Source organism: Rhipicephalus microplus, chromosome X (genome assembly GCF_043290135.1).
Source record: "Rhipicephalus microplus isolate Deutch F79 chromosome X, USDA_Rmic, whole genome shotgun sequence".
Lineage (NCBI taxonomy): Eukaryota > Metazoa > Arthropoda > Arachnida > Ixodida > Ixodidae > Rhipicephalus > Rhipicephalus microplus.
This window is the reverse complement of record NC_134710.1, coordinates 409,763,913-409,783,621: the sequence shown is the minus strand read 5'-3', so window position 1 is coordinate 409,783,621 and position 19,709 is coordinate 409,763,913. Positions and strand designations below refer to the sequence as shown.

The 19,709-nt window shown below is 44.8% G+C and overlaps 1 protein-coding gene across 1 annotated transcript; it reads left to right on the top strand.

Annotated features, from left to right (window-relative positions):
- Window positions 1–4,480: 4,480 nt before the first annotated feature.
- On the top strand, window positions 4,481–14,011 carry LOC142777402 (motile sperm domain-containing protein 2-like). The gene is made up of 3 exons (XM_075881754.1): window positions 4,481–4,793; window positions 12,663–12,908; window positions 13,592–14,011. The coding sequence occupies exons 1-3, from the start codon at window positions 4,545–4,547 to the stop codon at window positions 13,937–13,939; spliced, it is 843 nt and encodes a 280-aa protein (XP_075737869.1). The 5' UTR covers window positions 4,481–4,544; the 3' UTR covers window positions 13,940–14,011.
- The last annotated feature ends 5,698 nt before the right edge of the window (window positions 14,012–19,709 follow it).

The following is a 19,709-nucleotide window of genomic DNA, read 5'->3' as shown; positions in this document are numbered from 1 at the left end:
CAGCCTCAGTAAAAGTATACGAAAAAGTTCAATTACAGCGTGTATTCAAGCGTGTTATGGCGCCAGCAATTTGTTTCGATTTGCAGCAGTACTTTGCATACAGTGTGCCTGTATAGTATGCCACACCAAATCCTTTCGTTTTTGTTTTCGCAGGCCGCATGCCAATAATAGGATATATTACAATTCACGTGTGTCTTCACACATTACGCACTTTGAGTACAAATATTACGGCATACTATCGCCATGCAAAGAAACGTGAAAAACGCAAAGCGTAGCTTTCGACTTGGTCGATCTGCGACATGCCTTGATTGTCGCTTGGCCAAACTTCTGTTTTCAGCCGGAGTCACTGTAGCATTAAAAAATTGTGCTACGGCTGAAAAATTCGCACCGTGTGTGTGTGACTGGCGAATGATAAACGCATGCGGTGCCTGAGAGGAAGCTGGAGCAAGATTCTAGCGCTACAATGATGTCGGGTGAAAGCACATGTTTTACTTAGTGACAGTCAAGGCATTCGCAGTATGACATAGTCGAAAGCCACGCTTTTCACTGTTTAACAAATCTCTTCACCGTGATAGTACGCACCTGAAGCAGTGACTTTCACCGACTGCAATGCACGTGTTGTAGACAATGAGGACTGTCAGCGAAAACTGCTTGACTTTCCACACAAAAAAAAAAACAGCAGAAATTTCCACGAGCGTAAAGCTTTCGGGTTGGGAAGTTTCGCGTTTGTATTGCCGAGCCTTTGATGGCGTGCCGCTTCACACTGTTGCTTCACCGTGCTTGCGACAGAGGGCGTGGTGGCACATACTTAACATAACATATTTATGGTAGCACATACTTAACTCACTGTGTTCTTGTGTATAAGCGAATATAAGCATTTCTCTAATATCCAGTCTCTAGTGATAAAAGTTGGCCAGGCTGTGTACAGTGGAAGCCGCTTTGAAATATGTGTGCTACCTTAGTCAAGTCTCTAGGCTAAATTGCTGTTGGCCTGTGTGTGCTCAGATTTGACTGCACGTTAAATACCCCAGGTGGTCGAAATTTCCGGAACCCTCCACTACGGCGTCTCTCATAATCATGTGGTGGTGTGGGACGTTAAACCTCACACACCTCTTAGTTAGGTTCTTTCTCGTTGCAACTTTTGTGATATCATTTTATTTTTACTCTTACGTTACCACTTCTTTGTCTCTCGTGAAGCTTGCTATACGTTCATGTTACCTACGTCCTATAATCAGCCTTTTCTGGTTTACCCCACCATTATTTTTTTCACCACCAACTTTCTCTTCAAGAAAGCAGGAAACTCCGAAGACTGCAAAGGTTTCACCCAGCTTGCAACCATCAAGGTATCTTTTGTCGGCACCACTTAGATCACTACGATTTCTCGTTTTTTAGGGGCGAAGCTCCTTTTAGTCTAACCTTGTCATTCGTCACGTGTAACCGAGAAAAGAAGAGACAAGATAGAAAAGAAGACAGTATCTCCCGAACAGTGTAATCGATGGCACTGTCTCGTAAAAGTACATACAAACTGCAGTTAAGTGAGGATATTCTAGATGATGCTATACCGCTACTCTCTGATTGGCTGCTGCGCGGGCTGTGCCTGGGTACACGGAAAACGAAAGTATCTCTCAGTCTTCTGGATAGTCGCCATACATGGCGGATCGTTGGTTGAGCATGGAAGAAGCAGAGCAGCGGGCGCGTTGAAGACGCTTGCACTCGGCTGCCTTGGCTAGCGTCTCGTCGGTGTTACCCGCACGCCGCCTGCATTCTTAAACACGATCGGACGCATGGACGCATGTACAAACAAACGGACACAGGGACGAATAGACGGACGGACGCTTCGCCTCAATCATCATCAATCACTCACTTCGTGGACATGCTGTGATTTTTTTTTCATTCAAACGAAATGTTAGCTTGGCTTCTGAACACAGAATATGGTTCTTGGTATATAGCGTAGCTAGGAATTTTCTCGTTGGGAGGGGGCGAGTAAACTCTACATCTATGTTGGTGCGTATGCCTGCGCGTACGTATGAGCGTGACGAACTTTACGGGAAATTTTATTACCTCCTACTGCTTTCCCCCACTTGCCACCGGCTGTGACAACGCTTGTTAATCAAGCCATAAAGTTTTGCAAAATTAACTAGAGAGGACTCTGGCGCTGCAATCGTTCAGCAACCATGGGAAAGATGTTTAGTGCACGGTTTCATCTACTTTTCGTGCTTACGGGCCTCAAACGCACTTGTGACCTTGTTTATTGCTGTTTTAATTTTGATTCAGACGAAAAAACGGACAATTATAAACTTCGTGAGCTGATTTGAAATGATGCGCCAAAAAGGTTAAAGCAGTGAAGTGCAACTGCTGGAGATTTGCCGATTGTCGTTTCGGGACAAATCAACTTCAAGCCAAGTGAAGCTAACCGGAGCCGAAAGTACAAAATTAGACAAATCTATGTACTACCCACGATTCACAGGCTTGCTGAAGCGCAGTGCGTTGTCGCGGCCACCGAAAATAGTGCTAGAGTTAGTGTATTTATAGGAAAATCTTATGAAGCTAGCTACCGCATACCCTTTCGCACCAATAAACAATTTCTTGCAGCTGCTTTGTTGATTCAAAACTAGACGGCGCTGCAACACCATGGCCGTCCTTCAGCCGTGGACTTCTGCAGCACTGCTCAACATCCACGTCGCGTCATCTGCTCAGCTTCTCCACAGCGTCTTCGTGAAGCAGACGCTATGGGGACGCCAAGCAAAGCAGGCGGACGCGCTGGTAAGTATAAGTGAAGCAGACAAGCGCGCCGGAAATGTGAACATGGCGGCTCTAATGGGGGCAGTTTCCTTCCACCTCAATCCTATAACGTTGTCATCCGGCACCACGGCGTGGCCCGTAAGTGCACAACGCAGGCATTTATTTGCTTTATTATCGGAGATTAGGCTTAGCAAGCACGGCTAAATAAACACAGCTCATTTCTCTGATAGAGACTGAACATACATGATGCTTTGTCGCAAGCATGATATTACGTGAATCGGCAGCTGATTTCAACATTCATTTCTTGTTGCAATGGCAGTGGGCGAGTAGCAAACGTGAGTTTGGTTGAAGCGAGTGGTCGCGTGTGCATAGGTGCCATCATGTTGGCTTCAAACCTCAGGTGCTCGCGCTTACGGCCACGGCTGCTTCGCTGGCCTAATGCGGTGGCTGGAGCATCTAGCTAGGGGAAGGCCTGTTACGCTCATGGAATCAAACGTGGCAGCACCCGTGCGCCACTGGGAAAAATCGTGTATGGGTTTTGACAAGTTAAGCTTGTCTCCACCCGACTCTTTCCATTCTTTTTTTCTATTTCTTTCTATATTCTCGTTTTCACTCTTTCTTTAGTTATCAACTTTTTTTATGAAAAGAAGCAAGCACATTTTTTTACACTCATTCCTGACGAACACCGTACTCCGGTCGAAATGTCTAAAGGAAGTTTTCTCTCTTTTCAATATTACCGAAAGCCTTCTGCTAATTTCTGTCTTTGACAGATTCGGTCAGTTCATCTGATAACGTATGTATTTCTGTAGGCAATGCAGTCTTTTCTTTTAAAATTCCGTGGCAGTCAGTTACTTGTCGCTTTTGCACATTATCTCTAGTTCGGGGTCGAAATACCACGTATTTTATCGCATTCAAATATACACAAAAGTGAGTAATTTGAAAAAACTTGTTAGTAAACTATAAATTGTTAAATTGAAGGGAGTACGAAAGAACGAAGATTGTCCGAGAGGCTTGTTTTTTGTGATACACAATTGTCCATCGATTTCATTTGTTCTGCATATATATATATAGAAGTTGTTTACATGGAAACGTTGTAGAAGATGACAATTTGTGGCATGTAGCATTTTTTCTGAAACCTCAAAAAGTGCACGCAGTTTGAGACAACTTCGGTAATTAAACTGAAAGCCCCGATCCAGGCAATATCAAAAGCGCGCCAGGAGCGCTGGAAAGGCCGCTGCTCTGCCGTACCGGAAGGTAATGTTACATATTTTGCAAAAATACACATCGCAGCGAAAACCGAGTAAACATATTACGGATGTGTCTACCTAATAAGTATATCCGTTTCGGCAGAGCGAATTCAGTTACTTGAAAAAGCGGCATCACCAGCGCCACCTGCATTTTTTTCGATGGCAGTGCAAATGCTCGCTGCCCAATGCTATCAATGGGAACCATTAGTCGGCTTTAGCTCAGGCAGCGGTCATAGTGTGTCGCCACCACCGCATGCCCTCAAGCTTTATCATGGAATCTACAGTAAAGAAGAAAAGGTACGGAAAGGGCTCTGCACACCGTCTCATACTAAGTTGAACTCGCCTGTTTTTCAAAAACCATTTTGTTATATTTAACACCATTTTCGAGGCCGACTCCCCATAGTGGGGCAAGAAGCAAGGATCATGCAAGCTAGAAAACTCACCTAATATGCCACCTCCTAGCGGGTGCCACACGCAAAGAACAACTGAAACTACAGGGTTAGAAGCAGAGGAAGAGGAAGCGCGGGGAGCCTGAAGGCGGGGGCCGGTTGCGCCATGGCTCCGCAGCCACACCCAGATGTGTTCGGGGAAAGCCGCTACTACATCACCAGCGAGCACATGAAGGCATTCCGGGCACGGCTGTTCGACGAGTCTCTTGGCAGAGATGCGTCCGCCTACCACCCGAGCGACCGGCGACGGATCCTGGACAGCGACGAATACTGTTGGCGGTTCATCGTCCACAACCGCCTTGACCTGGAGCGTGCCGTGCGCATGGCGGACACGGCCCTGAAGTGGCGCGCACAGGTGCGAATTGAGATGTGAATATTTGAGAAAAGTGTGCCTGGCGTGCCTAACGGCAGCGTTCATAGAAGCATTGCTGTTTCGTACCACCACTCCAGTAAATCATAGGCGGTACGTGCGCTCGGGTGCTACAAACGAGGGCGCGTGACACCAATTACATTCGCATGTTGTTTTAAGATCATAAACATTAATGATCGCAGTATACAATAAGGCCTTTTTGGGCGCGTCTGGATGGCTTTAAAAATTCTTTTTTTCCGTATAGTATAGAAGTGTGGAATAGACTTCCAGAGTACGCTGTTACTAGCGCAAATGTCAAAGCGTTTGAGTGTTCGCTAGAATTGTACTACCGGCAACATGAAATGTAATGTCTGTTTTCTCATTGTGTATTGTTTTTGTTTTGTGTTTATATTCCTCCCTGTAATGACCCTCAAGTGAGGGTTACAGTATTAATAGGTAAATAAAAAATACTGAATAAATTGAAGATATTAAAAAGGATTGTCCCCGAGCATAAACCAGATAGTGTTGGCATCACGGAAACTTGGCTGCGCGAGGAAATACCCGACGCTGACGTTACTCCCGGTAGCTATAGTCTTTTAAGTAAGGATCGATGCAGTAGAGGAAGGGGTGTGGCTTTTCTTGTAAGACATGATACTCCGTTTACCATTATCCCTGAGTCAAGTGAAATCGGAGCTCTCTGGAATAAGCTTAAATTTGCGAACCGCTCTTTTTCCGTCGGTGTACTTTATAGGCCTCCCAGTTCTACCGACATGCTTATGGAAATGCTTAGAACTTTTATGGAGGGAAATTTTTTCTACAAATATATTATATGCCTAATTGATGACTTTATTTACCTGAAATCAATTGGGCAACGTTAAATTCAGGTTCATCTGAACTTCGCCCCTGTGATGATTTACTTAGGTAAACCTTTTCTTTTAATTTATCTCAAATTGTTTCGGAACCTACTAGAGTAGTTGAAGATACTTCAACAATCTTAGATCTAGTGTTCATCTCAGATAAAATGAGTCCCTATCTTCCTAGCTAGTTGGTCGAGAGTGGAATATCTGATCACAATATGGTTGTCACATGCTTTAAGTTTTATACAAAAATCTCCCAGAGGTGCTCGAAAAAAAAACACGAATCTGAATTTTAAGGCCGTTAATATTGTATGCAAACTGGATCATCTTTTTTGATCGTTTCATAATTTCCAAACAGTATATCATTTTGGTGGAAACGTAGACAAGTTCTGGGGTCATTTTAAGAACGTGGTTCAACATTAAATAAATTAATACGTTCCACATCACCTTAAGAACACTAAAAAAGCCAACTCATGGTTAACTAGAGATATCTTACATTTAAAAACAAGACTAAAGCGTGAACGTCAGGCCTGTTCACACTTTATTAGCCTGCATACCAGCCGTGTTATCAAGGATATCAGCCTGGAACTGAAGCAATTAATCAAAGATTCAAAGTTTATGTTTCACAGCTCTAACTTAGTGTCGTTCCTCAAAAGTTTTCTCAGTAAATTCTGGAAATATATCAACCCCCCTCGTAATGTCGGAATGGACAATATTCAAGTTGAAGCTCAGGCTCTTAACACATTTTCACCGCAGTTTTACAAGCGATGATGGTACCGAACCTAAATTTGATGCAGTTTTTCATAAGCTGCATATGAATAAAGTCGAAATAAATGAACACGGGTTACCAAATTTTCTATTTACCATAAATATCAAAAGGAGTCTGAGTCCTGATGACCTTTCTAATGGTTTTTTTATAGATATGCCGAGTGGTCCGCTAAATACCTCACCGTTATCTATCGGTCTTAAGCTGCTTCATGCTGCTTTTGAACTGCCTGGAAATCTGCGAAAAATGTGCCTATTTATAAAGCGGTAATAAGTTGGATGTTAGTAACTAAACACCCATTTCCTTAGTAAGTACGTGTTCGAAATTGTTTGAACATATTGTCTCTAAACAAATATCTCTATATTGGGATAATTTTCATATCTTAGTTGTCAACACGGTTTTTGTAAGCAGCACTCGACAGTAGCCTAACTGGTTGAATTACCTAACCCATGATCTTGCTAGTGCATTGAACGATCCCACACAGGTAGACATATTATTCCTTGACTTCGCTAAAGCTTTCGATAATGTTTCTCACGCTCAATTGCTTTTAAAGATTGAAAAAAATTTCAGAAATCCACTCATCACTAAATGCTTTTCATCCTATCTCTCCAATAGAGAACAGTTTGTGGTGATTGAAAACAATTGCTCTGATCCTTCCACTGTTCTATCTGGAGTACCCCAAGACAGTGTTTTGGGCCCACTGCTATTTTTAATTTTCATTATTGATATGCCCAAGAGAGAGAGAGAGTGAGAAAGGAAAGGCCGGGAGGTTAACCAGATATTGGCATCTGGTTTGCTACCCAGCACTGGGGGTGGGGAAGTAGGGGCAAGAAAGAGGGATTAGATAGAGGAAAAAAAAAACGCACGCGCACTCATAAAAAAAAAACGAAAACACACACAGGAAGGGTGTCCCAGCTACAACCGTTCAGCAAGGCCGGTCAATCGCAAAAAGTGCAGCAGCGCTTTCAGGGCCCTCTTCTGTGAAGTCGCATCCTGACGATACTGCAGAATTTCCTGCTCCGACAGAGGCTGATCATCTAATCTGTTGAGTTCCCTACGAAGGCATAGTCGCCACCTACTATACGCTGGGCACTCACAAAGAACATGTTGAATGGTTTCCTCCTTGCCACAGTGGCCACAGGCTGCGGTGTCGGCCATCCCAATGCGGAAAGCGTAGGCGTTGGTAAATGCAACGCCCAACCACAGCCTACATAACAGGGTCTGGTCTGCTCGGCGAAGCCTCGACGGGACTTGAAGACTTAACGTAGGGTCAAACGAGTGCAGTCGGGCATGCTTGAAGTGCGGCTGATTCCATTGCGATGTGGTTTGCCGGCGAGCAAGTCTGCGGAGCTCTCGTGCAGCATCCGTCCTAGAAAGTGGTAGTCGCAGTTTATGATCTTCTGTGTGGGCTGAGCGGGCAGCCTGATCGGCCCGTTCATTGCCGATGATTCCGCAGTGACTGGGCAACCACTGAAATGTAATTTGGTGCCCTTTCTCAGTCAGGTGGTGTATAACCTCTGTTATCTCCAGTACCAGCTGCTCGTGTGGTCCACGGCGTAAGGCTGATAGTAGAGACTGCAGTGCCGCCTTCGAGTCGCAGAAAATAGTCCACTTGCGTGTAGGTTGATCAACTACAAATTGCAACGCGGCACGAAGTGCTGCCAGTTCTGCTGCCGTTGATGTTGTTGCGTGAGATGTCTTGAATTTAATTGTCGTGGCCAACCTTGGTATCACTACTGCTCCTGTAGAGCTGTCCGGCTGAACCGATCCGTCAGTGTAGATATGTGTGGAGTCTTGATATTTCTCATACAAGAGAAGTAGTGTGAGCTGTTTAAGAGCCGGTGACGACAAATTGGCCTTTTTCTTGACGCCAGGTATGTTAATATTAATCATTGGTTGAGCGAGGCACCATGGCGGAGTCACAGGTCTAGCGGCAGGAGAGAACGAAGTTGGGATCGACTCACCATGTGCGGTCACTGTTTTGCAGTAAGATGTGCATGGTCGGACCACTGGTAGAGAGGCTAGGTGATGTCGAGGGGTTCGAGCAAGGTGTCGTATATGTGTCCTCAGCACTTCCACATTAATGTGGGTCTTGATGAGGTTGTCCCTTGTGATGGCGATAGTTGCCGCTGTTGACGCACTTTGGGGCAAGCCTAAACATATCCGGAGTGCTTGAGCCTGGACACTTTGAAGCATTCGTAGGCTTGTTTTACTTGCGTTGGTTAACACAGGTAGGCTGTACCGAAGGAATCCAAGGAAAAGAAACCTGTATAGTCGCAACATAGCAGTTGTGGACATTCCCCAGTTCTTTCCAGCGAAGAACTTGAACAAATGACAGATGCCTGTCAATCGCCTTTTCATGTATGATACATGTGAGCTCCATGAGAGGTATCTGTAAATTATAACACCTAGGAAGTTGTATGATCGGAGGTGACGTATTCTTTCGCTGTTTATCAGAACGCTGTAGTTATGCATTGGTTTGCGCGTAAATGCCACTAGTGCACATTTATCAGAGGAAATTTCCAGACCTCGTTGACGGAGGTAAATAGCAACTTGAGTGGCAGCTCTCTGAATTCGCGCTCGCAGCTGTAGACGTGTTACTGCAGACGTCCAAACGCAGATGTCGTCCGCGTACATTGACAATCTGACAGTACTTGGCAGATGCTCATTGAGAGCTATTAGCGTAGATATGCCCAATGATATCACAATACCCATTTGGCTCTTTGCAGACGATTGTGTCCTTTACAATAAAGTAAATGATTCCCACGATGAGACTCTCCTTGAATCAAACTTACAAAAGATTAAAGCTTGGTGTGACACTTGGCAGATGGCATTAAACACGAAGAAAACTGTCGCCATGTCAGTTACAAAAAAAAAAAGAAAACCATGCTTCGTACATATTTCATTGACGGCACCGTCCTAACAAGAGTGTCCGCGTATAAATACCTCGATGTCAGTATAACGTCTGACTCAAATTGGAATACTTATATTGATGCCACGTGTGCTAAGGCAAAGAATGTACTTTGTCTCTTAAGAAGACGCATTTACTGCGCACCTCCTGAAGTTAAAATTCTGGCATACAAAACGCTAGTCAGGCCTAATTTGGAGTATGCCAAAATAATATGGGCCATTACACCAAAACAAACAAATCTAAACTTGATAAAATTCCACGCCTCCCACTAAGGTTTTTTTACAATAAGTATCGGCGACATGACTCCCCTTCAGAATTTAGAAAAATTGCCAACTTGCGAATGCTAGAATCCAGGACCGCTCTTGAAAGGGAGAGAGAAGTAAACGTTTATTTTTAAACAGTGCCCCGAGCTATGCCCGGTGTCACCCTGAGGTGGGAGGGCTTCTTAGTCCAGAAACACTCTGGCTTCTACGGCCCTCTTGGCCCTGGTGACGAGTTGTTGTTGGTCTTCTAGGTTCTCGAGGGCGAGCTTCGCCTCCCACATTTCGGTTAGGTCTTCATTCGTCTGTCTTGCTTCTTTATCAGTCGTGTGTTGTTGCAAATTACGTCTGGCGATACACTGGCACGCAAGAAGCAAGTGTGCCAGGGTGTCCAGTACGTTTCAAAGCGGGCACATAGAGCTATATCTCGTTGGGTAGAGACGATGCATTAGGTCCCCATGTGTGTATGTGCTGCTTCGCAGGCGTCTCAGTATTACGCTTTCCTCTTTTGTCAGTTTTGGGTGTAGTTAAGGGTATACTCATCGCTTCAGCCTGTAATGCTGGAGTAACGACGAGTAGGTGTTTTGAACAGCTTCCGTCTCTTCAACGACGGGTCGAATGTCCTGTGGGCAGGGGGCAGCCCGGCTGACGTGCTCGCGGGCAGCGGCGTGGGCCGCTTCATTTCCCTGCAGACCCTCGTGTCCTGGCACCCATATTATACAAGTGTATGGGAGTGGAGTGCTTCGTCGTTGCAAAATATTGATGGCATTGGCTGAGATACGGCCCTTAGCAAAATTACTGCAGGCGGCTTGCGAATCGGTGATAATCAAGACTAAAATTTCTTTTCCTGATCAATCACAATCTTATCACCATAAAAAAGAGTGACTACATTGCCATCCAAGGTCACACTTCATTTAGGCACGAACACAATATATACGTTCCTCCACCTTCTGCCTCTATCAAATGTTTTAAATTTAGCTTTTTTCCGAGGGCTATCCAATATTGGAACGAGCTGCCTAATGATGTAGTGCAAGCGTTATCAATGGGTGAATTTCTGGAACGTTTTAAGACTATATATTCTACTTATTTTTAAACCATATCTGTATTGTTTTGAAGTGATTATTTAATTTTGTGCTCACTTGGCTGCCGCTTACTTTGTGTCCGTTACAAGAAACTTAACACATTTCCATCGAATGAAACACTGTATCTTTCTTGTGAAAGTTGATTTTCTTTTTATTATGTGTACTGGTGTTGATACAGTTTATCTGCTTTATCATGTTTGTATCTAATTGATTGATATGTGGGGTTTAACGTCCTAAATCCACCATATGTATATGAGAGCCGCCGCAGTAGAGGGCTCCGGAAATTTCAACCTCCTGGGGTTCTTTAACGTGCACCCAAATCTGAGCACACGGGCCTACAACACTTCCACCTCCATCAGAAATACAGCCGCCGCCACCGGGATTTGATCCCGCGACCTGCGGGTCAGCAGCCGAGTACCTTAGTCACTAGACCACCACGGCAGGGCCATGTTTGTATCTAACATAAACGTTTGCACCTCCTATGAATGTTTGACATGTACAACATGTCTTTTTGATTTTGTAGGAGGTAGCACACTTCTACCTTTTTTCTTAGTTATCCACTCCTGTATTGATCCAGTGTGGGGTGCCAGCATCTATAAATAAATAAGTATTAAAAGAAATAATAAATAAATACAAGGGATTTAGGGGTGAAGATCCTTAGGTTGTGGGTCGTGCGTCCCGACATAAGTGTATGTAGCCATCTCTCGTTAGGTCTTCAAGTAGTAATTAGAGGCTGGTATTTCTACATATAACGAATGCATATGAGCGGGAAATGCAAGATACTAGATGGCGTTACTTGCAGTATGATACGCGCCAGGCGGCGGCGGTTCGCGCTCGAACACGGAACCCTGATGTGCGAGCGCTCGAAAAAATAGGAATGACGTCATACTAAGACGTCGGCGATCGCGTGTTTGTCCGCAGCGGTGTACGCTAGGGGGCGCGGCGTAGTAAATTAAAAGTCGTATTGGCAAGCAAGCGCATTCAGAATCTCGGCAGATAGACAAGGCTGCTGAGCGGCATGCGCGCAAGACGGCGTCGGCTTGTGCTCGAAGGCGGAACCCCGATGTGCAAGCGTGCGAGGCAAAAGCGTGCCGTGAAGCTGCGCGGTGGTGCCGACACGATCTGGATGTACGAGCGCAGCAGGCCGAAGCAGCGCGGCAGTGACACCAGGCCACACGAGAAGCTGTACCTGGCGCACAATCTTCCAATCGAAGGCGTCAGAAGGTTCATCGAAGAGGACAGGCGCATATACGACAGGTCGAGACCGCTCCTGCTCGTTGGCGACTTCAACGTCAACGTATCGGGCCTGAACGAACATTGGTTAATGCAATGAAATTTTCTCGCAAGTTTCATTCGAGGTGTGGAGCGAGGTATCTTAATAGCAAGAGCTTAGCTCCACTTTTTATCATGCACCCCGTGGATATGCCGTCGTTTTTTTCTTCCGAAACGATAGGGGTTTTAAAGTAAAAAGGTCAGTTTCGCTTCGAGAGCGAAGTAATGTGAATACAATAGCAACAAATTGGAATGTTATACGAAGCATACGGCTGGCAGCTAACTCATCTAGGATCCGGTCTGGCGTAGCTCTACAAAACGCTGGCGTAAGGAAACACGGTTACTGCAGCTATCGAAGCGACGTTCATGTTGTCCATCACTTCAACAACTGGTGAGAGCACAGCATTCAGAGGCTATGTAGCAGCCATGTATGCTTATATACGACGAGATAGTGCGTGAATGGCTACACTCACTTGATCGAAGTCCGCACTTTTCACCAGAATGACACAGCCATAGCCACCCTCCCTTGCTTCTATGTGCATTCAAGCCACATTTTCATCTCTCTATTCACTAGAACCTTCGGTGAGCTGGGCTATGTTACAAATTAGTCATTTATAAAAAAACATTACGGCGATGGTAGAAATGTACCTTGAGTGTACATGTAATCGCTATCTCAATGAATGCGATTTGCTTACAAGCTTGGTTTGCCTGCCCTTGTTTCAACCAGGTGCGGCTGCACGAGCTGACCGAGTCAAGCCTGCCGAGGGCTTGCCTGCAGGCCGGCTTCGTGTACCCCTTCAACGTAGACCGCTACGGTAACCACGTACTCCTGGTGCGACCCGCCAACATTCGCAACCTTCCTCTGGCCGACGTCCGTCGAGTGCTCATCTTCTTCGTGGAGACCCTTCTGCGGCGACAGAACGCCTCGCGCATAACACTCCTCGTGGATTGCGTTGGCGGCGATCGCCATCAGGTGAAGTATCCTTCAAGATTAGTTTTCAAAGAAGCAACTTCAGTATAAACTGATCGCAAGCACGAAAAATAACTCACAGGTCCAGATATGCATTCGAAGGTAAAGTGCCAGTGCTCTCTTGCTTTGCAACAAAGGCCTACGCAGAACGTCAAGCCCCGACGCATATACATACCCCCCCCCCCCCCTGCACCATATACCTTCCTTATTACTATAGTCGAGAGTCTGGTAGAAAAGAAAGTGAAATAAAAACAAACTTTTTCCAAGGTAGCAACACCAGTATATAAACTTCCATGATAGACGGACATATTTATTCATCTAGAGTGACTAGTTTGCATTATGGTTTCGAGATTATTCACGCTTGAATTTATGCCACGCTAACGTAGTCGTCAAGCTTAAGTGGCCACACGTATACCGTGATGACATCAGAAGTTCAGCTTGTTAGCGGATAATACTGACTTCTTGAGCGATATACTCAAGGAAAACAATTTCCACAGCTCTACAGGTCTGTTTGATGCGTCGTTCAAAACTTGCATACTGAAGAAATGGAGTGCACGGCAAACACAGCCGTTTCATTCGTTTCTTCCTGTCAGCCGCATTGTAGGCACTGTGTACGAGAAGAAACGCTGTAATGAGCATGCAGCTACAAAATACAATAATGGTAAACATTCTTTTGTGTTCAACAGCTTGACCTGGGTCGGCATCTGATGGCCTTATTCCGCTGCTACTACCCCCGCTCGCTTGGCTTCGTTCTGCTATGGCGGTCCCCACGTCTGCTCCAGGGCATCTGGAATCTCTGCAAGGGTTTAATGCCCGTCGAAGCCCTGGAGAGGATACGTTTTGTCACGGCCAGGGACATTGGCCGTTACGTGGACCGTGACAAGCTACCGGTACGCATGGGAGGCACCGACAGCTACCACTATGTGTACGTGCCCGGCAAGCCTCTTGGAGAGCGGTGCCCGAAGCTCGCGCCTCTGGACCCCGTTAGTTGCCCAACGGCGAGCTTGAGTGTCTATGGCATGTTCACGGCCTGACATGGGTGCCAAGGGCGGCGTCTTTAAAATTCTTCCCTAAGGTTGAAATCAAAAAAAGCTAATGCAAAATTTTAGATGTGTTGTTTTTCTTTATTTTGGACAGGGTGAAATACCTTGGCGCAATGAGTTCATGTGAGGAAGGGCAAACTCGTGATAACGCATCTTAAAAGCAAAACGTTGCAGAGGGCGGACTTGTGGCATCACTTGTAGTGCAATATCTTACAGCGCACACTGGCACAAGGACGAAGAAGACACGCGCAGGCAGCGCTTGTCTCCGTGCGTGTGTCAGAGTGCGCTGTAGACTATTATGAATCTTCACCAACCGGCCTGGTCAAAAACCTTGTTACAATTCACTACAGCAAAACGACAAGATGTAGGCGTGCGCACGGATGAGAAGGCAGGGGGGCCGCAACCCTTTCATACTAATCTAAAAGGGAAAGACGATAATGCTGACCCCTGGTGGAGGTGGGCAGGCCCCCTAATCACATAAGGAGGGGAAAAGTCTGCCCCACAAGGTTACTCATTCGAACCAGTTCCTAATTTTTTTAAAGAGCAGGGTTATGACCACGCACGTTTTTGCTGGCGATAACGGCTGCAGAAGATCTCTGATCTTGCATTCAAAGAATTGTTTACTCGTCATCTTTGTGTCAAGAAGGGCAGGAACAGAAGGCAGAGAATTTTCGTTCACCATCTCTTGTGGCTTATACCCACTGGAGGGGATTGGCCAAGAATTGAGTGGTCTTAACAAATCTTAGGAAATATTACAGTAATGGAGACTATAGAATAAAATATTACAAAACAATAGATTTCATAGTAGTGTAGTCTATATAATAAAAGCATCGCATATTTGAAACTGTAGTTTTGATGCTCACTCAGTGGTATCAAGTATATTGTTTTTTATCAGTAATAAAATAAATTAAATCAACACCGTATTTTTCAAAAACAAAAATAAATAAAATAAAAGCTATGATGAGTCAGAAGAATCCAGAACACAGAAGAATAATAATATAGAATATTTTGTTAGTAGCTTGGTTTGATTGAGATAATTCCGAACAGCCACACAAACTTTCACGCTTCATGGCGAGGCCACAAGTACAGGCTCCAAATGACAAAAGCACGGGAATGGATACATTCATTCCAAGAGCCCGTAAAAAATTTTTCATCCTAAATCTTCGAGCGGTAGTAAATCGCCTACCGGTACAAAATGGTTTCAGTTTCTAGCTCACCACCGAAAGCGCAAATTGGAGAAAGAGCCTGACTAGACCTTTGTCGGCAGAAATTTTGTTTTGACACCCAACAGCGCAGCTTTGTTATTGCCAAAGGGCCATCCAGCGGCTTGAGGAGGCTTTGACGAAGCAACAGAGAAGAGGAGCCAACGACCCGGCTGATGGGCGCAGAAGCACCTGAATAACTGTCGCCTAGTCAGAGCACAACATCTTCAAGGTCTAGGCTCTGAGATTATCGTACAATAACAGCTGTAATCTTAAGATAGGGAACATCCGTGCTCTGCGAGGCCGGGGACTTCCTACACACTGGATGTACAAATAAATGTTATTTCTCTTTCTCTCTCTCTCGTAACTGCCACTTGTAGTTAACGTGTTTCACAAAATGATCGCCCCCAGAGATATGAGTGCTGGTATTTATAGAATTTGTCAGGGCTGTAGCTGCAGTGTTTTCATTATAGTTACGCCTGCGAAGTCGCGCAGCCGTCACGTAATCTTATGGGGGAAAATACTAAAATTGGCTCACTTATTGATTACTTTGCTAAAGAATGGGTCATTTTATTTAGGAGCAGCCTTTTACGACCAGACAGTCAAACTAATGAAACGTTTCTCAAATATGCGGGCATTAATGCACAGAACACCTTTAATGCGTCAGCACCAGTAGAAAGTGCAGCGCAGAAAGACAGATACCGTTTGAACCTCGTGATTGGACCTCATGAATGGTTATTTTTAATATTTATAAATTACCTCCCGTACAACATGAAGTCGAAACTCCGTCTTTATGTCGACGACTGCGCTTTACATCAAGTAATTTAATCTCCCGATTTTTATACCATAATACAGGATTCTTTCACCAGCTTTCGCACTTGTTGAAGGCATTGGCAGATGCGTATGAACTTTTAGAAAACAGTAGTGGTATCATTCACTCACAGCCACTCCCCGTTGCCGCATGTGTACACTTACGAGAACACAATTATTCACCGGGCACAAGAGTATAAATACCTAGGGGTTATCTTATCACACAATTTGCAATGGTCACCACTTATTGATAACATCACATACAAAACACTGAGAAAATTAGGCCACTTGCACCGTACGCCATCTAAATCTCTGAAAAGCACCAAGTTACTGCTGTATCAAACCCTCATACTCTCTATACTGGAGTATGCTTCGTGCGTAAGGAACCCGTATAAAACACGCGATTTCAACAGGGTTTAATCTGTACAAGGGAAGGCGGTTCGCTTCATTTGCCATCGCTACGATCATAACTTTTCACCTTCTTCAGCTATGAATTCTTCAAAACTCCCTATCCTATCCACTAGATGCAATGCTGATTCCTTAAAGCTATTGCATACAATTCTTCACCGATTTGTCGACTATCTTCTGACGATTACGTCTCATATGCTAATACTTTTTCAACTAGATGTTACCACAGCCTCACCTCAAAGCCTTTCTTCACGCACACGAACATTCTTAAGAACATTTATTTTCCTAGAAATATTGAGAGGTGGAACGAATTACTCGGTAGTAGTCGTGAATTGTCGTTGTCAGATTTTGTAGATGCACTGCACTGAACGTTTTCAATAACAGTCATTTTCCTAGAGGTATGGAAAGGTAGAAAGAAGTTCCTGGTAGTGTTCGTGCATTGTCGTTATCAGATTTTGTAGATGCACTGTTATAAGTAATTCATTGTGGCTGTTTTCTTTGCTATGATAGTTCTACCTTGGAATCATGTGTACTTTGTTCAGGTAAATGTACCGCACTCCTGCAATAGCCCTGTATAGGGCTGCAGTGTTTGAAAGTAAATAAATAAAATAAATAAATATATAAATGCACGTAACCGAATTCTAAAATTGGACGAACGTAAAGGAGGGCGGGGGGTCAAAAGTTCCAAGGTGACTATCTCATGTATTTTCATAAAAGCGTGGCCTGAGAACTTTTGACCAGGACTTGACGTTCAATATATCATCTCTAGTGTATCTCTTCTCATGAATATTCGATAGTTGATTATTATACGCAACATGCCAACGACTCGTGCGACTTTTTCAGCTATGTATTCTATGTGTGGCCGCCTTTTAAGAGATGCATAATAGATTACCCCAAGGTATTTGAGAGACTAAACCAGTGGCATGTCGGTCAGAATGACAACATAGCGAGATGTGAACAGGGTATTGCATGGAGGAAGACAAGGAGGGCACATTTACTATGTTTAAGTGGATGTCATAGAGCCAGTTCTCCGGGATGTTAAAGGAACTGACAGCTGATTTTTTTACTCCGTTTTTTTCCGGCGCGACAGAAAGTTTACCATTCGTAGTGTATGTAGCTGCTGTATATAATTCCCAAAAGCCCGTAGCCAATTTATAAGTAGTATTTCTTTATCTGAAAGGCCCTGAACATGAATGAGCGCTTTCATCCACTAACGCTGAGAATCGATGGCGATGTCGGTAGCCTTTCTGGCGACTTGTGCATGCTGTCGATGTTCGGCTTTTGCAGGAGTTCCTGTACATATATGCTTAACCAAGTTTATTGTGAGCTTTACAAAAACGTTTGAAAAGAAAAAGCCGTTACAATGAGACGGTGTGGCTTTATAGAGCTTCTCTGTATTAGTACCGTGTTGCCTGCGCCTGCGCCCAAGGTTGTTGCACCTGCGTCATGGATGGAATGCACCGTCATCGTTACTCTTTAGACACACTATCCAAGCAAAGTCACCGAAAACATCACCATGCAAATGCACGGCCGTTCCGACTAGCAGTACACGTCATTACTCAGACAAATTTTAAATAGAAAAACCACATCGCTCCAAAATCTAAGTGACCGGGAAACTACGTGCACGATTTCATGAGCACGCAGCAAAGTTGCTCGAGACGCGCTGACGAGCATGGGATGTTTACGTCATGAGAAGGCAGCGCCACTGTAATGCGTACTACTAATCAACGTTTATAAAAACTGTACACTTGCCAAACTCTCCGCCTCCGCCACACATTTAAAGCGGCGGAAAACTTACTTCCTGTCCAGGTGGCGCTACTGTATCAATAGGCTCCTTGTAGTAGATGAAGAAGTGTGAGCAAACGTGGCGTGTTCACCAGCTATCCATGCAATAATTGAATTGCCTGAAAACCGAATGATGAGAATGACTAGTTTTTCTCGTTGAGTAATCGTGAAGATTCAATACATAGCAAGAATGCCTGAAAGCACTATATGTGGTGTTTTACATTGCACGAACTATAGCAGCCGCCTGGTGATCAGGGGATGGTGCGGCTCTCATCAAGTTCAGCGCGACAGGCATTAGCTTTGTTCATTGTCTATGCGACCAGTTGTGATGCCAATTTTTTTCAGCTAACGGGAAATACTCTAACGGTTCTTATAGATTCCGTGAAAATACGTATCTGCATAACATCATTGGAGCCGCGCGAAAGGTACAGAAGGATCTGCTCATATCGTTCGCATTAGCCATAATACTTGTTTTAAAGGCTGAAACAACGACTAGATAACATCGCTTAACGTTGTCAGACAGATCTACTAAGCGGAACAGCATATTCGCAGAAATGAACTGTTGCAAGCGCATGACTAAGTTAAGGCTGTGTCGGCACACTTCAGTGGAAATCAAGCCCAGTCGAGACCGGAATTTTTCGTTGGTTCATCTGCGCAAATCACAGAAAGACGCCGATTGGGCTCGAGAGCTTTAGCTTCGAGCAAGTATGCTGCTTATACTTTAAGTTATTACTTCACAGCAGATGCTTCCTTCACAGCCTGCGAATGCACATTTAGTGACTCAGTACGCACGGGCAGTTCTGTTGGGTGTGAAAGCGCGATGATAGTGTCAGAGCTAGATGTATATGCAACATGTCCATTCGGCCGCGGGTTGAATCCTGGCCATGGCGATCGCATTTCAATAAAGTTGAAATGCTAGAGCCCCGTGTACTGTGCAGTGTTAGTCTACGTTAAAGAACATTAGATTGTCGAAATATCAGTCAACCACCACCAAGGCAAAACCCAAGATAACATCGTTAATATAATTTGCATGTTAATATAATATGTATGAAGTATTATATTTATAATTTGCATGAAAGGTCTCAAAACGCTAAGAAGACTGGGTAACATCGCTAACGTTGTTCTGCAGATTCGCTATGCTGCACTGCGCGTTCGCAGAAATCCACCCTCACCAGTACATGAGTAAGTTATGCATGTGCACACTTAGATAGCTATCAAGCCCAGTCAAGACTGAATATTTTTCACTGGCTCATCTGCGCAAGTTAAGGAAAGGTGCTCATTGAAGTCGGGAGGTTCACATGCGAACAAAGTATGCAAGTAATGTTGAATTCCAATGGCAGATCGCGAGCGCTGGGCTGGACTGCGAAAACAGCGCTCTGATGCGAGTGGGATTGTTTTCGCCAAATCTGCGATTGGAACGCGGGCGTCTCGACGGCAGCGCTTGGTGAGCGGAAATCTAGCGAGGGAGCCTGAGAGGGCGCGAGAGAGTGCAAAGCGTTTTCTGGACATCCATGGGCGATTGGATGAAAGGCGGGCGCACAGAATACGTTACTTGA

What these genes read in the sequence shown, in the direction of transcription:
- LOC142777402 (XM_075881754.1), top strand. Translation starts at nt 4,545, where the DNA reads ATGGCTCCGCAGCCACACCCAGATGTGTTCGGGGAAAGCCGCTACTAC. An exon ending in CCCTGAAGTGGCGCGCACAG is followed by an intron (nt 4,794 to 12,662) that starts GTGCGAATTGAG and finishes TGTTTCAACCAG; the next exon opens with GTGCGGCTGCACGAGCTGAC. An exon ending in TTGGCGGCGATCGCCATCAG is followed by an intron (nt 12,909 to 13,591) that starts GTGAAGTATCCT and finishes TGTGTTCAACAG; the next exon opens with CTTGACCTGGGTCGGCATCT.